Source organism: Vipera ursinii (assembly GCF_947247035.1).
Source record: "Vipera ursinii genome assembly, chromosome: 2".
In the NCBI taxonomy this organism is placed as follows: domain Eukaryota; kingdom Metazoa; phylum Chordata; class Lepidosauria; order Squamata; family Viperidae; genus Vipera; species Vipera ursinii.
Window position 1 is genome coordinate 212,082,325 of NC_139513.1, and position 26,136 is coordinate 212,108,460.

Genomic DNA, 26,136 nt, shown 5'->3' on the forward strand with positions numbered 1-26,136 from the left:
TGTTGGAATGTCAAGTATCCACGGTCACAGGAAATTTGTTGCAGGGACGGTAAAATTCACAAAGTTTTAAATAACAAAATTAACTAAAACAATATATTGAACTATAAATTGAACATTCTTAAATAGGACAATGTAAAAATTGTGCAAGGCTTTAGGTAAGCGACACATTAAAGAATATGGCTTGGAATAATATAAAGGAAAACAACTCTGCAGAGCAGGTGGTCACAATGGTTTTTCAGATGGCTTTCATTGGCAGCATTTGGACAGAGTGGTAATAAAATTGACTATGAAAAAAATTTTTGATTCCATGTATGGGAAGAATTGAAATCCAGACAATAAGTACACACTAACTTTTTAAATTCAGAATCTTTAACATATTGGACTAACCACACATTGAAATAGACCATGTATCCAGTCACCAATTCTTTGAATTAAAACTCCCCTTTAGGCTTTTTATCTATACTTGCAGTAACTTTTCTGGAATACTCAGGCTTATAATTTGAGATTTCAGGAAATGGTGCCCTCCCCTGTTTTTCACTGTTGTTTTCTTATCACTCTTTTCCAGCATTCTTAATTTTTAACTAGAGAGGAGAGGCTTTGCCCACCTAATTAAGAGGAAGTGACCCATCCTCACTATTTTTATTTCATTAAACATAGTGACAAAACTTCCTTCATTTTGTCATCTGCACTTAAAGACAATCTGAAAATGTAGAAGTTTCCAAGCAATAAACTTTGTGGACTTTATCAAACCTGAAACTTTCTGAAATCAAGAACACCCGGAAATAACAAAAGGGGAGAAAGAGGCTATGTTTTTGTTTTTTTAAAAAAAGTCAACATTTTACCTCAAAATAATATTGTGAGAAAAAATAAAAGTGGATTTTGTTGCTGTGCTAATTCAAAACAGAGGGAAAATCAGAAAAATCTTGAGACTCCAGGATTATTGTTATTGTTGTTGTTATTATTATTATACAATCATACACACAGAGACAAGGAAGGGAGTTCCAAAAGAATTCTCCAGGTGCTTTTGCTTCTGGGACAAGAGCATAAAAGAAGGAGACTAAAATAATAAACCTCCCAAAGGATACAATTAAAATTAAAACCAAATTTACACAATAAACCTCTCTTGGGAGGTTTTACTAGGATTTGCAAGTTTAGAAAGTTTCACACTTTGCAGCTGTAGGAAAAAAAGCAGTGTATAGAAAATTCCTATTATTAGAAGCCTTTCTGCATGAGCAAATTCCCAATTACCGAAATATAAATGTATGATAACATGAAACTAGATTTGGTAACCTAAAACAACAGACATTTAATTGTAACTCTCCAGTAATTGTTAAAAGTTTGGAGATTTCACACAGTAGCATCAGGAAAGTTCCAGTTTGGTACTGAGGCATGTGTTGAAGTTAGGTATCATGTCCAAAGGAATGGAATCAAGGAAAGGAGAGCAGGTATACAAATGAAGTGAGGCACAAGAAGAAGCTGGTCCCAAAGAAAAGGGAAAAGAAAAGAAAGTTACTGGAAGTTAGTTGCTAGTTACTGGAAAGGACAGCGGGATTGTGCAGTCACATATCAATTATCAAGAACCATGAGAAAAATGAAAATTCAAGTTGGGCAGGTCAGTATATACACAAAAACTATTCCAGAGTACAATGCAGTAAAAATTTTATTGCAGTCAGAAGGAAATCAAAGTTCAAAACCACAACAGGGTTAAAAAGGCAAGAATCCCATAAAAAAACCCCACCCTGCTATTTCTGTGTAAATTTTGACCAGGCTACACGTACAATTTGAAGAAACCTTTGGTACACAAAAAGAGGGAAGGTCCATGTTTCCTGGGGATCGGTTAGTGAGATCACATCTGACAAAAATCAGCCAATGTTGCTTATTGATGACCTATCAATATTACAAAGAAAAAGAAAGGGCCTCTAGGTCAGGAAATTATGTTTCTCTAAACAGCCCCAAATGTTTCTTGTCAAATGTCCACAGAAAGACAACATCCCCTGCAGTCTTTGTCCTACACACTTTATTCTCCATTATAAGAGCTCAAGTTTAGTTTTAAGCATTTGATTATTGCCAACTCATTCCAGAAATGGGTTCATTATGACCCCAAATAGTAATAGAGGAAGGCATCTTCAAGATTTGGAGAACCCAAAGTCTTGCAGAAACGCAAACGAACTTTGTGAACAAGGCAGGCTGCATTAGAAATAAACTCTCCATGTACTTCTACACCTGTTGGACTATGTGAGCAACAGATGTATAGAAAGTTAGGAGAGGGACTTTACTCTTATCCCTTTGCCTTGCCAATAAGACTTCCTTTGTGTGCCAAAAAAAGCCAACACAATCCTGGGCTGCATTAATAGAGAGATAGCATCAAGGTCACATGAAGTGTTAATACCACTCTATCATGCCTTGGTAAGACCACACTTGGAATACTGCATCCAGTTTTGGTCGCCACAATGTAAAAAAGATGTTGAGACTCTAGAAAGCGTGCAGAGAAGAGCAACAAAGATGATTAGGGGTCTGGAGGCTAAAACGTATGAAGAACTGTTGCAGGAATTGGATATGAATGCACCATTGGGAGCGCATAATTAAGAGAGACCAAGTTAGGGTCAGAATATCATGGAGAAAATCTATCTAGGAATTGAAAATGACTTGATGGCACATAATCTACCCCCACCCCCTCTTTCTGTAAAGAACTCTTTAAGACAACTGTTCCCCTGTGCTTTACAGTGTTCCTTCTATGGTCCATAAGTTTGGCTTAAGGAACATTCATACATGTTTTACAACTTTCCAGTGCAGCAAAAATGTCTCTCTCTCTTTGGAACGTGGGGCAATGAGGGACTTAATGAGCCTCAACAGATGATCTGGTCTACTCATTTGGGCCCTTGGAGATTCCCCATCTGGACTTCCCAATATGAATCTGACTTTTTAAAAAGAAACATACGTGAAACATAAAAGAACTGTAAAATATATTTATTTGTGCCATTTCCTCATTTGAATGGTGCTTGTGTGCGCATGCAGTGCATAGAGAATGAGAAATTGAATGTTTAGATATAAGTACTGTGTACTGGCACACACACACATTTACATACATATATACACACGCATTCCTAGAGCATACTGACTTGAAATACACTCTTAAGGTACAGCTAGTCCTTGATCTACAACCAATTGCTTAACAACCATTTGAAGTTACAACAGATTTGAAAAAAAATATTTGTGACCTGTCCTTGAGGTTATGGCTGTCAAATCAGCCAAGTGGTCTACATGATTGGCAACCAGCTCGCATTTACAACTGTTATAGCATCTTGTGGTCATCTGACTGAATTTTGCAACATTTTTTGCCACTTTTTGTCAAAACTTAACAAAAATGGCCATTTGATAAAATGGATTTGCATTTACAACCATGTAGTTCGCTTAATGGCAACATGATTCACTTAATGACCCTGGCGACTTGTTTAACAACTGACATAAAAACAATCATCAAAAATTGAGTCCAATCACATAATGCCTCAACTTATGAGTGCAACAACTGAAATTTCAGTTCCAATTGTAATCCTAAGTCAAGGATTACCTGTATGTGTATAGCCCAAAAATATTATACAGAAAACACCATATGCCATTTTTTTAACTTCACAAAACATTCCCCAGGAGATCATTTGAACTGATAAATAATTTAAATTCTTCCATCTTAAGCAGCCTCTTCAGCGGAACAGTCAATGCCTGCATAGGTGAACTTCTCATATAAAGTTGTATTCACGTAAGTCTGGAAATACAATTGAAAAGAATAAGCTTAATATATTTTACTTGTACTGTACATAGCAGCTGATGCAAATTCTTTCCTATTCTTAATTAATTAATTTATTAATCATTTTTAGAAGAAGAAAAAAGAGAATGAATGGGCAAAATGAGCAAAGAAAAAAATGATGCAGAAATATGCCATCAGCAAGCGGACAAAAAAGTAATCTAGTCAGTACAGTTAGTGGTCACTATATTGTTGACAAGAAATCAATCATTAAAAAATTTATTTTAACATTAGAAATGATTTATACCTCCGAGTTAAGTCCCCACTGATGATGAAAATTCTCATAGTTGCCCTGGGTCTAGATTTCTTACTTTAATCCCCACTAAAGCAAGAAACTACGCTGCTGAACCTCTGCTATTTTCCTGCTCTTAGAAAAAAAACATAATTGTCCCAAAGATTTTTTTTCAGCTCTGTTATTTTTAAGTCAGGATGGAGTGGCCTGGTGGCCTGGAGGTGGAGCTCTTGCCTCGCAATCAGGTGGGTGTGAGTTCAGTCTTAGGAATCAGCAGATATTTCTCTGGGTACAAAGAGAAAATATCTGCTGCGAGCTCTCTGCATAGGTGTCAGGAAGGGCATCTGGCCAGTAAGTACTCAGCTCCATTCAGCCACTCCAACTCCACCCCAATGCAAAGGATTACAGCACGGGTCCCCAACCCCCAGTCTGTGGACCGGTATGGGGCCGCAGCATGCCAGAAACCGGTCCATGCACACAAGCAAAGCCCCATCCGCGGGATGCAGGCAGTACATGAAACCATGCCCCCTCCGGGCCGCAGAAAAACCTCTCTCCACGGAACCGGTCCCTGGTACTCAAAAGGCTGGGGACCTCTGGATTGCAGGATTGTTAAAAGGAAAAAAAAAATCTTAAATCAGGATGTGATTGAACATGTGAACGTGGACTGTTTAGACCAGGACATCTGAAATTGTCTTTAGAATTTTGTGATATTCTAGCCTCTGAATGTTTTCTGCCAGTCACAAAATGCATGAGGGATTTTCACAGTCATACTGAGATGTGATTTCCAACAATGGTGTGACGTAAGGCATCCATTTTACTACCCACGTGACATAGAAGTTAGTTCCAGGGCAATCATTTAAATGGGAAATGTGACTGGGATGTAAGAAATCATTGTTTATTCTTACCTTCCTTTCTTCTAACATCCTGCTCAAGGAAACGAGAATCTGGGCAAATGATGGCCTTTCGTAAGGTTTTTCTCTCCAGCATTGCCTCATTAAATCATAACTGAGGGGAAAAAAGCAGAATAAAATATCAGCCAGAACAGCATAAATTTTGTATGGATAATAACTACCTGATGCTTAAAAATAGGACTATTAAATGACAGAGATGGTCTGTGGCAAAACAGACTATCCATTCCTTCCCTATATTATTGTTATTAGTGGTCCCATTTTTTGATGGCCCCAAGCTAGGTACAGATGCTAAATGGAGTCTCTACTGGGTGTTTTCCTTGAAAACTCTGGGAAATGCAGAGGAGAACAGCTCCCATTAGTTTCAGTCTGAACTAAAGATGAAGAGTATCTCATATGGCGAGTCTGGTGCTTTATTTTTTTTATGCCGATCTAGACAAGCATTTGAGAGAAAGGCGATGCACCTTCCAATCTTTTTCCCTGACACTATTTATTTTCTCTGTTTCTCCACTCCCATCCAAAATACTTTTATGGAGTTTAATTTTCATTTTCAATGAATTTGTTTTCCTAATATCACAAAGCTATAAATTTCCCCGTGTAGGAAAATCTATATTTGGGGGGGGTTTCATTTAAATTAAGCCATAGAACCCGATTTACAGCCTGTCTCCCCCCTCCCTTCACATTTGATTGAAGTATGGGGATTTTCAGGCGGGGAATCAATTGCTTTTTCAGCACTGGTTATTTGCTCTATAAAACTCACATAACACATCTTCATTAACTACTTGTTACAGAAGCCAAGATGGTTAGGTCATTACAACCACCCCTTGGTAAATACAAGCCATGTTCCTAAAGCAAATCTGGATAAGGTAGAAAGCAAAATTCGGGATTACTACTACGCTAGAGAAGATCAGGAAATTAAAACAAAAAAGTTTACATTTTGAGCAAAAAGTACTTTTGCGGATCACGCTCATTTTCAAAATGTCATGCATTTTGAATGCAACGGAATCCATAACTGCTACATAAAACTTTTCAAGCGATCTACCAGCAGGGACAGTGGGAATACAAAACTACCCTCCCCTCCTTTCTAGGTAGGAACGGCCTTGAGAGACAGGAGGAAGAACTATAGACTGGCCAATCAGCCTGTAAAAGATTTCTTCTGAAGGGACCCTCCCTAGTTTTCTGGAGAGTAAAAGGAAAGGAGAAATATTTCCAGGCTTGCAAAATTCTGTTGGAACCGTACAACAAAGACAGAGGAAATGCTCGTGGTCGCGTTTCTTGTATGGATTACCTTGGAGGGCTAACGGAAACAAAGACCAAAGCCTGCCCAGTATGTTGTTAATCCTGTTCTACCCTTTTCCCCATGGAATATGAGTTCCAACCATATAACACAATCAATCAATCAATCAATCAATCAATCAATCAATCAATCAATCCCAAGGGTGCTTTTCCAAGAGCCAACTGGACTTTATTGTTTTTCTTTGAAGACGTTTTGCTTCCCATCCAAGAAGCTTCTTCAGTTCTGACTGGATGGTGGAGTATGGAAGGATTTCTATTCCTTGCAGACAGCTGGTCATTTGCATTCTTTTAGAGAGTCGTTGAGGCCACTTGGGGGTTTGTCTGTGTCCTCAGGGTCACCTGGAGTAGTGCAATGGGTGTCCACACCATCCAGTCAGAGCTGAAGAAGCTTCTTGGATGAGAAGCTAAACGTCTTCAAAGAAAAACAAGGAAGTCCAGTTGCCTCTTGAAAAAGCACCTTTGGGCTAACCATAGCCTGGATGACTGAGAATCTCCATTAACAATCAATCAATCAATAGGAGTTATGTTGAAGTGGGACATACTGTACCAAAAAATTACAGCCACAGTCTATATGATTATCCATATCCATTATCCTTATCCATTCCTATGTTCTTTTGTGATGATACACATTTTCTTTTTCTTGCAAACTAAATCTATGGTTGATTTTAATAGTCACCTCTTCTTTCTTGAAGCAAATTTACCTACTATTTTGAGTTCATTTTTGCAATTTGCATCTCGCCTCGTGATCCATATGGCATTTAAGACAACTTTCAGTATAGCAAGAACCAAGATACTTACACCTCATCATCACAGTTGAGTGGCTTCTCCAGTCTGTACCCTTGGGGCAATTTTTCATAGAGTTCTGCGCAGGTCATCCCACAGTATGGTGTTCCACCTAAAGAGGAAAATTATTATTATTTTTTCTGTTTCCCTTTTTTAGGGGGGAGGATTTTGTTTGTACTGTTTTAGATGTTAATAAGTTGATGACCACCTTCTAAACACAAGACAAGTAAGATATCATCAGCAAGGCTGGGCACATAATTCTCTAGACCAGATCTGCAAAACAGGTCCATCAGCCTCAGATATCAGAATTTCATCCCTTTCCCACTTTTGCTCCATTCCTCAGGTTGCCAAAAATTGCAAAACTATGAAGTATCCAGCTGGGGATGAAACATAGTTTATGTCTGATTTAGTGGAAACAGCTGCTTGAAGTTTTAGATCCCATAGGGCAGAAACATTTGAGTTGACTTCTGTTTACTACGCTCACATAAAACCCTCAAGATACAAAGATCCCAGTTTTGTCTGCTTTTAACAATCGTCTGTTGACATTTCTGAATTGTTAAAAACAGAGGAAGCTAATATCCTCTTTTTTATTATTATTATTTGGACAAATGTGCATGTGTGGATACATAAAGGAGCAAAAAACTTCCTGTTTAATGTGTGCTTTCTTGAACCCATTCTCCTTAGTCTAATCCAGGGGTAGGCAACCTCGGCTCTTTTATGACTCATGGACTTCAACTCCCAGAATTCCTGAGTCAGCTATGCTGACTCAGGAATTCTGGGAGTTGAAGTCCATGAGTCATAAAAGAGCCGAGGTTGCCTACCCCTGGTCTAATCTGTTAGCTCAACCCAACTACCCAGCCCAATTTGCTTGGCAAACCACAACTGGAATATGAGTGCCCGGAAGTAAACCACAATCCAGATGTGCAGTTTTCAAATGTAAAAAGTCATAAAAATTTCAGCCAGTCTATGAATAAAAACTCTTGGCATCCTGCGCTCTTTTGGTATTAGATCTCAAGCATTTTGTGACCATGAACATAGCTATTATTGTGAACATACTATGCAGTAATTGATCATAAATACTGTATATTGTACTTGTGTGTTTATGAGTGCATGCATGCACTTGAAATAAAAAAACTGAACAAAGAACAAGATAAAAATGAAATATATTCAACAAATAAAATGATGCATACTAGGACATATATGGTTCCTATATCCAGATGCTAATATTAGAAAAAATAATAATTTGGCCTTCTATTTATTAGCTCCTTTGTTGAGCAAGCTGCTTGCTAGGATGATGTTCTGGATAGAATCAATATAATAAAAGCAGAACAAACTCTCAGAATATATCAGTTCAAAGTGCGGTGGTGGCAAAAATAAGTGATTTTCAGATTAGGGAAGAGAGTGAGCAGGTCAAAGTAACATACCTAGAAGCATTTTAGAAATTATGCATCTACGTTCTGTTAATCCTGTACTATAAACATGTATCATAGGAAATAATGACCAAAATTATTCACAGCATCTTCTCCATCAGGATACATAAAATTATTTAGTGGTTGTTTTTTTTAGTGGAGAAAAAAGGTCAGAAAAATTGAGGCGTGACAACAAATCATGCTTTGCTAATCCACGTGTTGTCCCACAATTGACTGGTTTTACACCAGTGCTTTGAACCTTGACAACTTTAAGATATGTGGACTTCAACTCCCAACTCAACAGTTGAAGTCCACATATCTTAAAGTTGTTAAGTTTCAAATACTGATTTACACAATAGGTCACACTCAAAAAAAAATTGGAGTAGGATCTCTACCGCTCCCCCGCAAGCCACTGAGTGGACCTCATACAATATATCCTGTGTCTTCCCAAACTTAATTTCTAGGGCTAACAGACTGCAGTCTAACTTGCTTTAAACGGGGAGTTATTTAACAGTGTTGGACAGAGAAAAAAAAAGGTTTTTGAAGACAAGATATTTCTGAATGCAGTATAACAGTCAGAACAAACAGTAAGAGTATATAGGCTAGATCTGCTTGGAATTTCAAGGACAAATCATGTTGGAGTACCTTAAAGGACTGGCTATACCTCTCCTGTGATTTTATGTTTTTTATCAAAATAAAAACTCTAAGGAAAGGGAACTTACCCAAGCTAACTATTTCCCATAACAACACACCATATGACCAACTGCAAATAAAACAAAAGAAAGTAATGTCTTAGCATTGATTTCACTGAAAGGAATGTATATTATAAAAATGGATTCATATAGAAGCAAATATTAAACTGCCATCAGATGCAATCTTCCTTTTTTGCTTCATTTGTTCGTTCTTTTTCTCTCTCAAGCATGTACAAGGAGGCAGAGCTTGTTCTGTACCAGCCTACTACTGGCCCTGCAGATAAGGCAGGGACAACACCTTTACAAGAAGGCAGGAGGCTGGAACTAAGCCTGCCAAATTTATGGACATAAAAGCAAACAGAGCAAAACAAGACATGAACCATGAAACAGGAGCTATTCAAATGGTTGCCTTCAGCAAACCAGCCCTCCCACGCATTCCCCTTTTAAACAGTTCAGGGCGTGGCTTCTCTCTGCCTCCTTCCAAGGTGCCCCATTGCCTTCCTCTGTTTACTCCTGATTGCCTGCCTCCTGCGTCGGGCGTCCTTGAACAGGGCCAGCGGTGGGTCATCTTCATCCACGCTGTCAGGCTCACACAGCTGGGTCTGCGTCGTAACCAGATGGGAGGGGGCTGGCTGAGGGCTCTCGTCAGCAAGCTCTCCAACACCCTCAGCAAGCTCTCCAACACCCCCCTCCTCCTCTGAATCGTCCGACCCAACTGCCGAACCCACAGGCTGACCCTGAATCACAACAGAGCTTTGACTGCAACCCTATAACCGCCTTCTTGATTATTTTGATTCCCACTGTGGACACCTCTAAATTGAAGACAGTATACATGGGGAATGGATCTTGTTGTGTACTGGGTTCTTTGCTGGAAGCAGGAGATGAGGCGAGAGAGTTCAGGCAGGAACATGCTTTATTGAATGCAAGAACTGAACTGAGAACCAAGGCTGCTACACAGCTATTTATACTCTGGCCAGTAGGCAGTGGCCAATAGGTTTAAAGGAAGCTATTGCCACCTGAGAGCCAACCAATGGTGATCCTGGAGACAGTCTGTCTGAGGAGCCAGCAACTGTTACCCAATTCCCTGCTTAAGCAATCTCACAGCATTCAAAACCCACTTGGTACAGTTTTAAGCAAACTAGGCCCAATACATTACAGATCTCCTTTATTTTTTGCAATGCTGTAACCCTCTGAAGTCCTCTAGGCAGAGAAAGAGTTTCCCAAGTCACACAACGAACTGCAAGGCCAAGTGGAGATTTGCAACTGGGTCCAAGTTTGTTTCTTAACAATTCCATTACAAATTTTCTCAAAGTTTTCTTCCTTGAGTAAAGAAATTTTAAAATTATCTAAACATAAAAACTCACACATCGCTGTTTGTGGTATACACACTGTAGTTTAAAGATTCAATTGCCATCCATCGCACCGGAAGCCTTCCCTAGAACAACAAAATTGATGTGCTATGATAGGTGTTTCCTTAAGCACAGGATGACTTTATAACAAGAACAACTTACTAGGCATCTACATTCTTTCCAACTACATTCATATTACAAGGACACTGATGTCTGGACAACAGAAATGCATTATCTGTGCCTACCTTATAGCTAAGAGGACAACCCTCCAACACTGGAAAAATAACTTTGATTGAAGACTTGATATTACTTGCAAATTAAAGTTGTTACTGATCAGTATAGATAATACCAATAATAAACATAGCCATCCTTTTTTGAAACTGTCATGTATGATTTTATATACATGCATGATAAGCCTACGTAATGTAATATATAATTTTATTGTTGTGCTGTTTTTATTATATATTTTCTCCTTTTTTATTAAATAAGCAAAGGGGAAAAAACTAGAAGGGTTTCCTTAGCCTTTTTAAAAGTGGATGCACCTGTGGTATGCACACTATTGATTTTATTCATTCATGCCACTTTTAATCTGCATATTCATGGTTAAAAACAACTCTATAATGAGGATATTATCTCTTTCCTATCGTAAATGGGATTCAGGTGTGTGGTCACAGTATCACTCATCAAACTTGTAGGGCAGGGGTGTCAAACTGCCGGCCCGCAGGCCGGATGCGTCACGCGGTAGCCGTGTCCACCCCATTGCCGGCAATGGCAAAACAGTCCCGATATATTGTGCGACGTCACGTGACATGGTGAGTTGGACATATCTGTTGTAGGGCATCCACAGGATAAGTGACAAAAGCCATCCCAAGTCCCACTACATGTGTATGTGTGTCACAGGTAGAAAAAGGGGCAGAGCATTGACTGTGCCATAATGACCACCATGTTGACTTTTTTTTTGACTCCTGCAGTTGTCCCTGCATGCCATTTTCACTTCTGTATAAAGTTAATGATAAACTCTTCATCCTTGTCCTTTAAATGTCTATAAAACATCAAGTCATCTAAATTTTCAATAGGAAAAATGGATTAATATCTAATTTTCTTATGGTACCAATAACATTTCCAAACAAGAGAAATCTAATCTTCTGAATAATACTACTTACAGACAGAATGGAAGTACTTTTGAGGACCCAGATTGTTGGGGGCAATAAGCTGACTTTGTAATAATGCTGCTGGGGGGGGGCGAAAGCCCTAATAAGCAGGCATATACATAGAATGAAGGCTATTGCTAAGCACATTGATTTGTGCTTCTTAGATTGTAAGCCGCCCTGAGTCTTCGGAGAAGGGCGGGATATAAATGGGATTAAAAAAAAACCAAACTTTTATTCAGATGATTAGATTTTGCTTCAAATTTCATCTTCTGAATACTACCGGTAATACTTCCATTCTGTCTGTTCCTTCCTGAACAGGTATTCTTTGCAAGAAAAATGATGAAAGAAGTGGATGAAAGATGGGAAGGGGACAAAGCCAGTTCACTCAATAATTCCAGAAGTGAATTCTAATAATTTTGTAGCCTAGATAGGTTTACTCAGATAATAGATTTAATCAAGCAAGCCTTAGCAAAAACTTTGATCTGAAGACAATTTTCATTTTTTTAAAAAAAATAACATTGAGACAACTATGTCCTTCTGCATGAATGATACAGTGAGCATCTTTTTCTTTCCTTACCATGGTCTTTTTAACATAAACTTCTTGACCTCTAGATAAACCAAAATCAGCTATTTTTGCGACGTAGTTTTCACCGACCAAAATGTTTCTTGCTGCTAGATCCCGATGGATAAACTAAAGAGAGAAAAGATTCTCATTGTAAATTTGAATCTTATATTATATCTAATAAAATCTTTTGTGTGTGAAGGCCACCAGAGGAATATGCAAGATTTGTTTTCTACTGGGGCAGGAGCAACAATTTATTGTTCATATTTTTACACGATAGATACCAGCATTGATCCAAAAAATATCAAGGATAAAGAATGGTGTGACCCGGTTCAAATTTTGTTGTTGTTAGTTGCAAAGTCATGTCTGACCTATCGCAACCCCATGGACAATGTTCCTCCAGGCCTTCCTGTCCTCTACCATCTTCTGGAGTCCATTTAAGCTCACGCCTACTGCTTCAGTGACTCCAGCCACCTCATTCTCTGTCGTCCCCTTCTTCTATTTGTCTTTTGGTACTGTCCATGGGGTTTTCATGGCAAAGATACTGGAGTGGGTTGCCATTTCCTCCTCCAGTGGATCAAGTTTTGTCAGAACTCTCTGCTATGACCTGTCCATGTCTATGACCTGCACGGCATAGCTCATAGCTTCATTGAGTTATGCAAGCCCCTTCGCCACGACAAGGCAGTAATCCATAAAGGGATGGTTCAAATTAAGCCCAGCCTATTTCAGGGGCTTTTGGGAGATGTTCAGTAAATCACACAATACATCCATACTTTCAAGTGGGGAAAGAAAAAAAAAGTTTACCTGTTTTTGGCTCAAGTAATCCATCCCTCTGGCCACATCAGCTGCAAAGTGCAGAAGTTGCTGAGATGAAAGAGTGGAGGCTGTACTATTAGCTATGGCAAATGCTGGATCGGTCTCAAGAACCCGGCTTTTTCTCAAAAAATCAAGTAAATTTCCATGGGGTGCATATTCAATAGCAAGGTAAAGATAGCCTGGTATTTAAAACACAAAAAACAAATATTTTACACAGACTGTCCTTGATTTACAACAGTTCATTTACTGACCATTCAAAGCTACAACAGCAAAGGAAAAAGTCACTTATGAACGTTTTTCACACGTGACCTTTGTAGCATCCCCATGATCATGTGATACAAATTCAGGTGCTTGGCAACTAGTTCAGGTTTATGACTCTTCCTGTGTCCCATGGTCATGTGATCCCCTTTTGCAATCTTTTGACAAGCAAAGTCAATGGGGAAGCCTGCAGTTAACAACCATGTTACTAACTGAACAACAGTGATTCCCTTAACAACTCTGGCAAGAAAGGTCGTAAAATGGGGCAAAACTCACTTAACAAATGTCTCATTTAACAACAGAAATTTTCGGCTCAGTTGTGGTTGTAAGTCAAGGGCTACCTGTAATTGCATAAAATGAATGCATAATGATTTTTTCCCCTCAACATGAGAGATCCTGTGGGGTGAGTTTCTAGAATAATGTTTTTCAAACCTGACAGATTTTAAGATGTGTGGACTTCAACTCCCAGAATTCTCCAGCCAGTATATTGGCTGGGAAATTCTGGAAGTTGAACTCCACACATCTTAAAGATGCCAGATTTGAAAATCATTGTTCTAGAAGCATTTATTCACCCAGATCAGTCTTCTGGTCTCTTACCCAGGTTGCCAAACATTACTGAATAATACCCATCTTTCCTTGAGCAAATTCTTCTTATGTGCCTCTCACCCAGATCTCCCAAAGTTTTACACAGTGGCATAAATACACATGAAGTTCCTAAGCTAATAGTTCTGTCAGAGAAAGGGGTATGATTAGTCTAGACTTCAGTGTCCAAATTTTGGGGAGAGATACCTGGACATACATAGCAAGAAAATGAACTTGCCACCAGAATGTTTTCATGCAATATAGCTATCGGTGCAAACAATATTATTTTACTTAACATGATTTTAAAGAAATCCACTGAAAAGAAATGTACCTCGATGCTCACAGGCTCCTAAAAGGTTTATGATGTTAGGATGATGTCCAAGCTTACAAAGTACTTCCAGTTCTCCAGCGAAATCTCTGTGATCATCTTTGGAAGCATATTCTGCAAATCATTATTGTTTGTTTTTATTGTCTTTAGCCATTCATCTCTACAGCACATAACTAATACAATATTATTCACATTATGAAGAGCATCTGGTTTTTTTTATTATGTCCAGTAATAGATGTATTAAAAAAAATTAAAAAAATAAAGACAATATTCAGTAGTCATAAGGGCATCGGTATGCTTGTTTTCTGTTTTGTAAGCTGCTGAATGGGTTTCTGCCATACAGCAGCCAATACCTGGTACAAATAGTAAAAATATAAAAGACAAAAGTATTCATTGGGGAATAGACCTTAGTGGTTGCTCGTGATTTCAGCTTTAAATATTAACACTGCCCTGTGTGTATGTCACTCCTTATCTCTATGTCCCAGGCCATTTTGGAAGGAGGGGACAGATGAATAGGTGCAAGGCAGTGCTTTTTTTGTAAAAGAAAAAGGTGCCGGAACTCACACATGTCATACAACCCGCCTTGCCTACCCTACAAGGTTCCATCCAAACAAGGTGCCGGAATTCCGTTCTGAGCGTTCTATGAGAAAAAAAGCCCTGGCAAGGTATATGATTTCTTGTGCTACAGAAGTCACTGATTTTGGACTAGAAGATCTTAAGAACGTACCAGTAAAATCTGCCCAGGTGTATGGTATACAACACCAACTAAAGAACTGGTAACTGTATTTTCACATTGTTTATGCGTATAATAGTAATTTTAAATGGAACACAAGGTTGTTTCAACGGCTCAAATTCCTCCTTAAGGCATCACCGTAAGGCACTTTTTTGCTTTGTTGTTAAACAATGTGTGATTCCAGCATGCTGAACAACTTGCCACCACAGCTGGTAAGAGTTTGCATTTGATGTGTGCCTTAACAAACTGAGGTTAAAAACAAACCATAGTTTGTGCAAAGTGTGGGCCTAGCCTACGCTTTGGGTTACTTTTGGAGTCCATCAAGGAAAAAAGCACTGATAGCAAGTCCAAATGTAAAAAAAAATGAACAACAAATTCAGTAAGAATTCTCTTTCTGCCTTTCAAACAAGCCACCCTTTTCTTCCTTTTAAAGAGCTTTTCGGCTCCCTTGATATGATTCTGAACATAATAGGATTCTTTCTTCAATACGCGTTCAAATCACAGTCTAATTCCACATCAGACAGATAAAATCAACAGATGCATTCCCAGAGATTTCCTTCTTGCTCTGAGATGGATGCTCACCCTTCATCCTTTTGATAGCTGCATCCATTCGCAACCCGTCTTTTTTAATTCGGGCTTTCAGAACTTGGCCAAAGTTGCCTTCTCCAATCACATCTTGAAATTTGATGTCGTTCCATTCCAAAACTGGGTAGATTGTGGGCTCCGTGCTATTTTTGGCTTTCCGGCTTAGAGTAAGTGTTCCTGAATTGAACTGTACAGCTGGTTCATCCCTCTGAGTGAAAATCAAGCAAGCATCACGTGATAAAATTGCCAATGGATTGCCTTAAAGCCACCTTAATTGAACTTCTTGGGAGACACGTTTTACGTCTAGGATTTTTTTTTAAAAAAAAAGTCTTTTTTTTTTAAAAAAAGAAAGATTTTCAAAAGCAGGATAGAGTCAGTATTTCGTATTAATTGTTTTCCCTTGCTTTCAAGCACACTTAAAATTCAGACTTCCCTGATGCTGTGTTGTTGGCCGTGTTATATACAGCTGGCATCAGTGCATGCCAGCCAGTATAAGCTATGCTATCTTAGTATCCAATAGGAGGGACAGAAATGGAATTGAAATAAAACCTCCATGGAGCTGTCAGTTAGAGAGAAGGGTCTTTGTTAAACTAAGGGGGCTATGCACAGCGAGTCTATGCATTACAATAGATCTTATAGAATACAGAATAACAGAGTTGGAAGGCGCCTTGGAGGTCTTCTAGTACAACCCTCTGCTCAAGCAGGAAAGCTTATACCATTGCAGACAAATGGATGTCCAATCTCTTTTTTGAAAAAAAAAGGCTCAAACTATTTATCCCAACAACAAGAGCACCGTGATTTAATCTCCTTCCCTAAGGAGGGGAACTTGGCCGTCTCTTTGCTTCAAGAGAAGGACGAGGGGGGACATGATAGCAGTGTTCCAATATCTCAGAAGAGGGAGTCAAGCTATTCTCCAAAGTGCCTGAAGGCAGGACAAGAAGCAATGGATGGAAACTAACCAAGGACAGAAGCAACCTAAAACTAAGGAGAAACTTCCTGACAGTTAGAACAGTTAACCAGTGGAACAACCTGCCTCCAGAAGCGGTGAATGCTCCAACACTGGAAGTTTTTAAGAAGAGACTGGCCAGCCATTTGTCTGAAATGGTGTAGGGTTTCCTGCCTGAGCAGGGGTTTGGACTAGATGACCTCCAAGGTCCCTTCCAACTTTACTATTATGATTACATGCATCTCTTTCTAGCATGAGTGACTCACCACCACATTTTGGAAAGCCTGGGCCATGCGCTGCTGGAAATTTGCTCGCTTCAACTGTAGCATAATGAAAAAGGCCAGCAGTATTGTCAGGCAAGTCATCCCCGCAGAGCCCAGGATAGCAATCAGCAACATTTGACCTCCTTTGGACTCACCTGGAACTGTGGGAAACAGATGGACATGAATCATTTATTGTTAAAGCACCACACTCAACTGAACGTCTTCTGAAGTGATTCCACAGCTTATTCAATCTTTGGTTTCTTAACTTACTAACCAGCAGATATAGATCTCCACATTACAAGCGTGATACATGAGTAATTGAAATGACATGAAAAACAATAGGATATCCTCTGAAAGCCACTAATTATTAAATATTTTTACATTATTCTTTCTCCTTAAGTACTCTTAAGGATACCTGGCCTATTTGCCATAAACCAGATTTTCAAATATGAGCCCTAGCAGTAGGTTCACAATGCCAGTGTAATATTATTTATATTCAGCACTGAAATTTTTCCATTTTCAACCTCATGCTTCAGCATTAGAAATGTCACTTTTGAAGGGCAAATCTATATTATTCCCTATTGTTTTTCTAGGGGATCCATTAACAGTAATTGTATAGAAGCTCAGAATATCTTTCAGACTTCTAATCTCTTGTCAAAGAAAAACAATTTCTAATATTTCTTTAAGATACGGGGAACACAGGGATAACAGCCTGTTTGTCCTGGTTCCAACTGAGGAACCCGACTGAGTATAAGCACCAACGAGACGATCCAATCTCTTTATGCAAAACTTTATTGAGCACATCACTTTGGCATGAATGAAAGCAAAACCAACTCTGAATATTTCCCGCTCAAACCACTATAATTAAAATATAGAATCTTCCCTCCCCTTATTAAGTGTAGGTCACATTGTCCAATCACGTCTCGAAATATTGTTATAGGAAAGTGTCTCTGTGAGTTGGCAACACCTGTTGAAACATCCTTGGTTCCCACCGCTTGACTTTGTGTTGTTAGGAACCTGCTTCCTGCTTCCCTCTCTCCTCCCTCTAGCATGTTGGTATGCTGAGAAGCAGTAATGGTGGCAGTTGTCATGCAAGCGCTTCAAGCTTGACACTTTTTCTTGTTTCCTAGTCTGTATATGGCATTAACAGTAGCCAAAATTATGACAGCTGTCAAGACAAAGCCCTTATATTTATGACTTCTGACAACTAGCTTCTGAGCAAATATAATATCCTGATTCCCCTCTTCAGTTCTAGATCACAAGCATGGAATGATAGGACCAAGTGTTTCTCCTGAACTTCAGCACATAATATGGAAGGTGAGAATGAAACTGCTACCATGGTACCCATACTCAGCTGTAGATAAACAGCCATTTCCTTATCAGAAGGTATTGACTACAAGAAGATCCCAAATTGCTTGGATGTGTTTATCCATAAACCTTCAATGTCAGAAACTATATATGTAGGGCTAGGGAATGTAATCCTATTTATTTTCCTTAGATTCTTGAGTTTCCATGACTTCCTCAGTATGGACAAACCTGCTTGGGAAAAAATTAAGGGGATCTTAATTTAAAATCTTCAGAAGAACAAGGAGCATTTCCAAACACCAGGTATGCTTTCAAAGAAACAAGAAAACATTTCTCAATTTGATTTTTTCATGGGTTTGGAGACAGTAAGAAGACATCTCATATCACCTAGTTTTAAATGGATAATAGATATTTTATAGATAAAACATATGATTCAGTTGTATTTTTGGATGTTACAAGTTTGAAAAATTATGATATTTCTATGCTTTTGGTACATTTTCTCCATAATACTTGGGAACAGATTTAGAGTTTGCTTGAATATTTAAATGAAATTAAAAAATCAACACTAGTGTGATATATATGTATAATTTATGGTATTGTATGAATACATAATCTGAACTGCCTTTTTACTGATTCTTGACAAGGAAGATAAAAGATATATTTCTAAGTAGATATTTAGATGGTTAAACTCTCTGAAATCTTTGAATCCTAGATTTTAAAATATCTCACATTACACTCCACATCAGACTGCTAACACTTCGATAACAATGTTGCAAATGACAACAAAAATTGGAATTACATTTTTTTATTTTTTAATTAAATTTCACATCACACAGATGATTCTATATGTTTCTAAATCCAGAGAATTATTTAAGGTAAAAGCCAGAAACTAAACATTTTTAGGCCTAGTACATGAGATAATGCAATGTATAATAAATAATATGATATTGTATTTTCAACGATATTGTTATTTGTGATTATTTGTTAGCATTTTTTTAATAAAAAGAGCCTTATAAATATTTAAAGTATAAAATTAAAAATAGAGTGCACAGAAATACAGAAAACAATATATGTGAATAAATAATAAATTAAAAAATTATGGAGTAAAATAATGTTAAGGAGGAAAACAAATAAGAAATTGGTGACTTAAAAGGTCTTATTGAAAAGAATGCTATAGTAAGGTAATATGCATTTCGAAACACTGGAAGAGTTTAAAATGATTAAAAAATGTTACAGAACTATTCTGAATTTAGCATTGCTCCTGAAATCAGGCAAAGTGTCAATTAAAGTTTATTCTTGGCTGCCTCAGGTCAACTTTCAGCTCAAATTAATTATCCCTCGATGGGAAAATAAATGCCTCTAGCTGTCTAAGATAGTTTTCAAACCTCAGGACAGAAATTATTATATTGCTTGATGTTCCTTTTTAAATTTCATTTTATACTATTTCTGGTTGGCTTATGACTGTTTCAGATACTTATTCTAAAATTAAAACCTTATTTTCTTAAAAAAGGGATTTATACCCCAGCTGCACACTGATAGCAGAAGGTTTATCTTTTTATCATGGCTGGCTGAGGAATTCTGGGAGTTGAAGTCCACAAGTCTTCAAGCGGCCGAGTTTGGAGATCCCTGGGTAATATGGATTGCTCTTTGTATCTACAGGGGAGGCCTGTAGATGGCAGCAGAGACCAATTGCTAGAGGGCAGACTGTCCCATTACTATTTACCAAAGAGTAGAATAGAAGAAATACTGTGAAACAGCATCGCTTGAAGATCCGGGAAGGCTTTATTTGCCTCTACTGGATCAAACATCCTCTTTCTCTTGATGCTCGTTCAACAGAGCATGGGGAGGAATATGTCAGCCCTGGAGCTGGCATGGAAGCAATGTGAAATAAGACTTTAATAAGGGAAGAGAAGAGTGGGAGAATAATGAGATGTCACTCTCACATGTATCTTCTGCTCTGGCTGTGCCAGGCTAGGCATAAGTGTTCCAACATGTTTTATAACTCTGACTCTTAAATTTTTAGACTTTTTTTTTAAAAAAAATCTCTTTTTTTAAAAAATGGTCATAAGTCACTTTTTTTCCAGTGATGTTGTAACTTTGAATGGTCACTAAAGGAACTGTTGTAAGTCAAGGACTACCTGTCGTGGTATAGAATTGTAGTTGTCGTTGTGTATGTGGAAGGGATTCTGCTTAGATTAAAGGACACTGCTTGTTGTGAAGCCACAACTTCCACAAACCCTCACCATTCACCGTGGTGACTAGAGCTTTGTTGTAGGGCAGGGGTGTCAAACTGCCGGCCTGTGGGCTGGATGCGTCATGTGGAAGCCACGCCCACCCCATTACCGGCAATGGCAAAACCGTCCTGATACGTTGCGTGACATCACATGACATCGAGAGTTTGACATGTCTGTTGGAGGGTGTTGGAGGGTCACACGTTCTCCATTCCTGGTATACAAGATTGTCCTAATGCAGAGTTCTTCAAACTTGGCCACTTTCAGACTTCTGGACTTCAACTCCCAGAATTCCCCAGCTAGCCATGGCTGGCTGGGGAATTCTGGGAGTTGAAGTCCAGAAGTCTGAAAGTGGCCAAGTTTGAGGACCCCTGTCCTATTGCAGAGAGATGTTTGACCCAATTCCCTTTTACTCAGCAGCCCTGGCTCCATTCTGAGGGTTGGAGTGAAAGAGGGAAGATATTAATTTCCCAACATTTCCTCCCATCCATCAATGAGCATATCTCGTGTGAAAAGAACTTTGTATCCCCACCATAAATCTCAACCAATAAAAACACAAAGTGTGCTAATCGTTTCCAACTCTAGGGGCCGGTGCTCATCTCCGTTTCAAAGCCGAAGAGCCAGCGCTTGTCTGAGGACGTCTCCGTGGTCATGTGGCCGGCATGACTAGACGCCAAAGGCGCACGGAACGCTGTTACCTTCCCACCGGAGTGGTCCCTATTTTTCTACTTGCATTTTTACGTGCTTTCGAACTACTAGGTTGGCAGAAGCTGGGACGAGTAACTCTGTTACGCGGCACTCGGGATTCAACCCACCAAACTGCCAACCTTCTGATCGACAAGCTCAGCGTCCTAACCCACTGAGCCACCGCGTCCCTCTATAACAGAAAGGAACAACATTAAAAGGCAAAAAAGCATCCTTTCAATAACTGATGACAATTAAAAGCTGGACGATTTAACCAGTATATTATGAGTCTTTTATTACTTTTGTTCAATAACAGAAATGAGGAAGGTGGGGAAAATCAGAATAATCCCCGTTCTCAGTTGTGTCTGACTAGTAGTGGCCTGGCAGCTATAATTTCCTCATGTTTGTCTGAGTTTTGGGGGGTTCTTGTAAGTTCAAACCGAGATCTAGGATAGAATCTAGCCACCTAGTCAGCTTTTGCCTCTTTTTAAATTACCGTTGATTTCTCCAAGCATCAGGATCTTACCTTTGTATTGTGCATCTAAGATTTAGGTTCATTTTTAGTGCTTCTGGTGAACTTTATTTAGTACTGAATTATTTGTTTTCTGGTGGCCCAAGGTATTCTCCACAATTTTTTTCGGAACCACAATTCAAAGGAATCTCTTTTTGTTCAGCCTTTCCGATTTTATTTGATTTTCTATTGCAGTGTCTTTTTAAATTATCTTTGCTATCGTATTGCAACTGGCAAAGCTTTGTCTCTACACTTCAATATTTTGTCAAGATCTATTATAATCTTTCTCCTACATAGCAAATATCCATTTGACGGCTTCAAACATCAACCTTGTTTTTGAGCTTAAGAAGCTAAAACCAATCATTACTTCAATGTCTCCAACTGAGGTTTCTATTGGGTTGGCCTTGTCCACTGCCCAATTTTTAGTTTTTCTTTAATAGTGAATATCAAACTTGCTTTTGCATTTATTTCTTTCACTTTCAACAAGATGTTCTTTAAGTCTTCTTTGCTTCTAGAATCTAGGCCAACTCTGTATATCTAAGATTTTTATATATATATTTCTCCCAGTGATTTTAATTTCAATTTCTGTTTCTTCAGGTCCGGCATTTTTCAAGCTATATTCTGTCAGTGAAATAAATAAGGAGACAGCACGCAACCATGCCACACCAGTTTTCCAATTTTGAACCTTTGGTGCTCCATATTCCATTCTAACTGTTGCTTTCTGGCTTCATGCACACTGTTCAGTTCGTCTATAAAGTCAAAACCCTTTTTATAATCAATAAAGCAAAAACAGATGTCTTCTTGGAAACCCCTTGTCTGTTTCATTATCTATCGGATGTTAGTAATGCAACGTTGGGTGTGCCTGCTTCTTCTGATTCCAGCGTGGACATCTGGTAATTCTCCAGCCGTGTATTGTTGAAGTCTGGACTAAAAACTCTTGAGCATTATCTGACTAGCATGGGAGATAACTGCAGTTGTTCTTTAGCACTCCCTTTTTTGGTCGGTTGGAATATAAATTGACGTTTTCCAGCCCCTTGGCCACAATGGTGCTTTCCAGACATGCTTATAAAGTGCATTTAGTACTTTAGCTGCATCATCTTGTAAAATTTTAAACAGTTCTGCCAGTATTTCTGAAGTAGCCGAAGGACCACTCGGGACGACAGGCTACTTAACTAAAGGTTTATTTAGAGCAAGACAAGACAGAATAACTCGCCCGGCTTTTATAGCTGGCAGCTGTCAGTGAGGGCCAATCAGGAACGTTCATTTTGGCGCCGCGTCTATCCGGACCAATCCGCGTCGTCTGTTCTTGACAGTTCAGGCTTCCGCATGGCTCGGTGTTTTGACAGCCGCGAGCTGTCAGTGGTTGCACCTGCGCCGTGCGGGGAACTTTGACAGCCGTCAAAGTTCCCGCGTGTTCTCCTGTCAGATTTGTTTTCCCTCATCGTATAACCGGTTAACTTGTTAACTTATATATTAAAGCTGTTTACAGATATAATACACCCCTTACCCCTCCCCTGGAGCGTTTCCTCCCCCTTGGTCGTTAGAACCTGCCCACTGGTAGTCCTTTAGGTAGGCGGGGGCTCTTCGGTTCCTGTTGGAGCGTCGTGGAAGTGGGGCGATGTCTGGTTCTGCCGGTAGTGCTTCTCTTTGCTCCTCTTCCTCTTGGTTTGGCAACGGTAGTATTTCTGGGGGGGGTTGCAGGTCGAGTTCCTCTGGTAGGGGTTCTGGGTTGTGTGGGGGTTGTCTGGGTCTGAGTTGGTCGATATGGCGGCGTAGATTGCCGTGAGTTTGTGTGGCGATAAGATAGGAAATGGGTCCTGTTTGTTTTAGCACTGTCCCTTGGACCCATTTGTTTTTATCCGTGTATGATCGTGCCCATATCATTTGCCCTGGTTTGAGTGTGCGGTTTGGGGGGGGTTGCTCGTTTTCTTCCGGGTATGTGTCAGGATGTAGTCTGTCGAGCCGCGTTATCAGCCTCCTCCCCCATCTTAGTTCTGCAGGGGATTTGCCCGTTGTTGTGCATGGAGTTGCGTGTTGTGACATTAGGAACTGGCTGAGTCGTCGCTGCCAGTTCCCCTTGACGAATTTTTTCAAAGCTTCTTTTGTGGAACGCACCATAATTTCAGCCATCCCGTTTGTCGATGGGTGGAAGGGTGCAGACGTGACCAGCCTAATACAATTCTTCATAGCGAACATCTGAAATTCACGAGAGGTGAATTGAGGGCCATTGTCTGAAACTATGGTGTCTGGGAGGCCGTGTGTGGCGAATATTTTCCTTAGGGCTTGTATAGTGGCTCCTGATGTTGTTTTTCTAAGGGGAGTGACTTCTAACCATTTAGAATAACTGTCCACTACAATTAGGAAACTCTGTCCCTGGATAGGTCCTGCGAAATCTAAATGTATGCGTGACCATGGGTTTTTTGTAGTTTCCCATTTGTGAATTGGTGCTTGGGGTGGTTCGTTTCGTGTTGCTTGATAGGTGTAGCACCCTCCCACATATTTTTCTATCTCTTTATCTATGCCAGGCCACCAGACATAACTTCTGGCCATAGCTTTCATCTTGACAATGCCTGGGTGTCCTTCGTGTAAGATGTCTAACGTTTGGCTTATGTTCTTATTTGGTATTATGACTCGATTTCCCCATAGCAGGCATCCCCTATGCGAAGATATTTCATTTATCCTGTTAAAGTATGGCTGGAATTGGGAGTGTGGGTTTTGTGCTGGCCACCCTGTTGTGGCCCACCTGAGAATTCTGCTGAGTATTTTGTCCTTAGCTGAGTTGTTAGCTATAATCTTTGCAGAGAGGGGACAGTCTGGAAGTTGAGAAATTGCTAGAATCAGTCCAGCTGGGTCTGGGTCTGGGTCCTTGCTTTGAATTGGCAGTCTGCTGAGGCAGTCTGCGTGTCCTAATTCCTTCCCTGGTTTATGGATTAACTGATAAGAATAGGCAGATAAGAATGTGGACCACCGTAGTATTCTCGGTGAGAGAATCTGAGGTGTTGTTTTATTCCACGTGAATATCCCTAGTAGGGGTTTGTGATCTGTGAATATAGTAAAGGGTCTCCCATAGAGGTAGTCATGAAATTTTTTAACCCCTGCGACTATTGGTAGGGCTTCTCTGTCTATTTGTGCGTAATTCCTTTCTGCTTTTGACAGAGTGCGTGAATAAAAGGCTATGGGTCTTTGGGTGCCGTCCTTGTATAAATGACTTAACACTGCCCCAATCCCATAGGGAGATGCGTCGCAAGCGATGCATATTGGTGTGTCTTCTCGGAAAAGGGTGATCGTTGAACTATTACAAATAATCTTTTTTAATGATTGGAAGCTATTTTCATGTATTTTGGTCCAGGACCAGGCAGTTCCCTTGTCCAGGAGCCTATGCAGAGGCTCTGCGATAGTGGCTTTGTGGGGAAGGAAGGCGTGATAAAAGTTTAATAATCCTAAAAAGGCTTGGAGTTCTTGTTTATTCCTTGGGCTTGGTGCTGTTTGAATAGCCCTTAGTTTTTCTGTGGTGGGGTGGATGCCTTGGCCGTCTATTTTGTACCCTAGGAATTCTGTGGATGTGACTCCAATGGAGCACTTTTCCCGTTTAAGTTTGAGACCGGCCTCTCTGAGCCGGCTCAGCACAGCTGACAGTCTGTCAGCTAAGTTTGCTTCATTTTCTCCGGCGATGAGAACATCGTCGAAATAGGGGCAGACCCCGGGTATTCCCTTCAGGGTTTTCTCCATGATACCCTGGAAGATACCCGGGGCTGCCGATATGCCAAATTGGAGCCTTTTTACTTTAAAGTCACCGCGGTGGGTGACAATTGTCTGGGCTTCCGTGGTGTCATTTGTGACAGGCAGTTGCAAATACGCCTGCGTAAGATCAAGTTTAGCAAAAATGGCGCCGGAGCGGATGGAAGCAAATACGTCCCTTACCACTGGCACCGGGTAAGCATGGGGGCTGAGAGCTAGGTTGAGGGTCGCCTTATAGTCCGCACATAATCTTATTTCCCCGTTAGGTTTAACAGGGGTGACTATTGGGGTCTCCCAGCTTCCCCCCTCCGTAGGTTCGAGCACCCCGAGACCTACGAGGCGTTCTAGTTCATTTTCTATTTTTTCTTTAAGGGCAAAGGGTACTCTCCTAGCTCTTATCTTTATGGGTTGGATTGCTGGGTTTAATTGTAAAGAGATGGGGGGACCGGTGTATTTTCCCAGCGTGCCATCAAAGACGTCTGCATACTTGTTGCAAACGGCTTCGAGACTGGGTGATTGGACTGTATTTACCCCCGTTATGGCGATTCCTAGAGGGCCGAACCAGTTCAGCCCTATCAGGTTGGTGCGGTTCCCTGGCGTTACTAGAACTTCTAAGGGACCCTTGAATTTTTTGTACTCCACTGCAACCTTAGCCCTCCCTTCCAGAGGAATAGGGGTTTTTTGGAAGTCTGCTAGGTGGACCTGGGTTTGCCTCAGAGGAATTTTTCCCTTGCTTTGTTGGCAGATCTCCTGATACGTTTCAAATGAAATTAAGGAGACTGCTGACCCGGAATCCACCTCCATGAGGCAGGGCACTCCCTGAATTTTTACCCTGATCCTCACCTTTGAGCTTAGGCTGTTTACCCTATCAATTGTTTCTACAAGGGCCCCTGACGTTTTTCCTCTGTTGGCCCGGGTAGCTGGCCTACCTGGGGAATTGGCCTCCAACTCATTGACGTTGTCGCGGCCCCGGCT

General features: G+C 40.0%; 1 protein-coding gene across 1 annotated transcript in view; it reads right to left on the reverse strand.

Annotated features, from left to right (window-relative positions):
- Positions 1 to 2,962: 2,962 nt before the first annotated feature.
- Positions 2,963 to 26,136, reverse strand: part of TEK (TEK receptor tyrosine kinase) — a gene marked incomplete at its 5' end in the record, with an annotated part of 64,656 nt that continues 41,482 nt past the window's right edge. The window contains 10 exons of the mRNA XM_083353785.1: positions 2,963 to 3,760; positions 4,937 to 5,036; positions 7,034 to 7,130; positions 9,150 to 9,190; positions 10,484 to 10,554; positions 12,197 to 12,310; positions 12,986 to 13,176; positions 14,169 to 14,279; positions 15,481 to 15,691; positions 16,696 to 16,853. Coding sequence (XP_083209911.1) covers positions 3,686 to 3,760; positions 4,937 to 5,036; positions 7,034 to 7,130; positions 9,150 to 9,190; positions 10,484 to 10,554; positions 12,197 to 12,310; positions 12,986 to 13,176; positions 14,169 to 14,279; positions 15,481 to 15,691; positions 16,696 to 16,853 — 1,169 coding nt within the window. The 3' untranslated portion in view covers positions 2,963 to 3,685. The remainder of the gene's footprint in view (positions 3,761 to 4,936; positions 5,037 to 7,033; positions 7,131 to 9,149; positions 9,191 to 10,483; positions 10,555 to 12,196; positions 12,311 to 12,985; positions 13,177 to 14,168; positions 14,280 to 15,480; positions 15,692 to 16,695; positions 16,854 to 26,136) is intronic.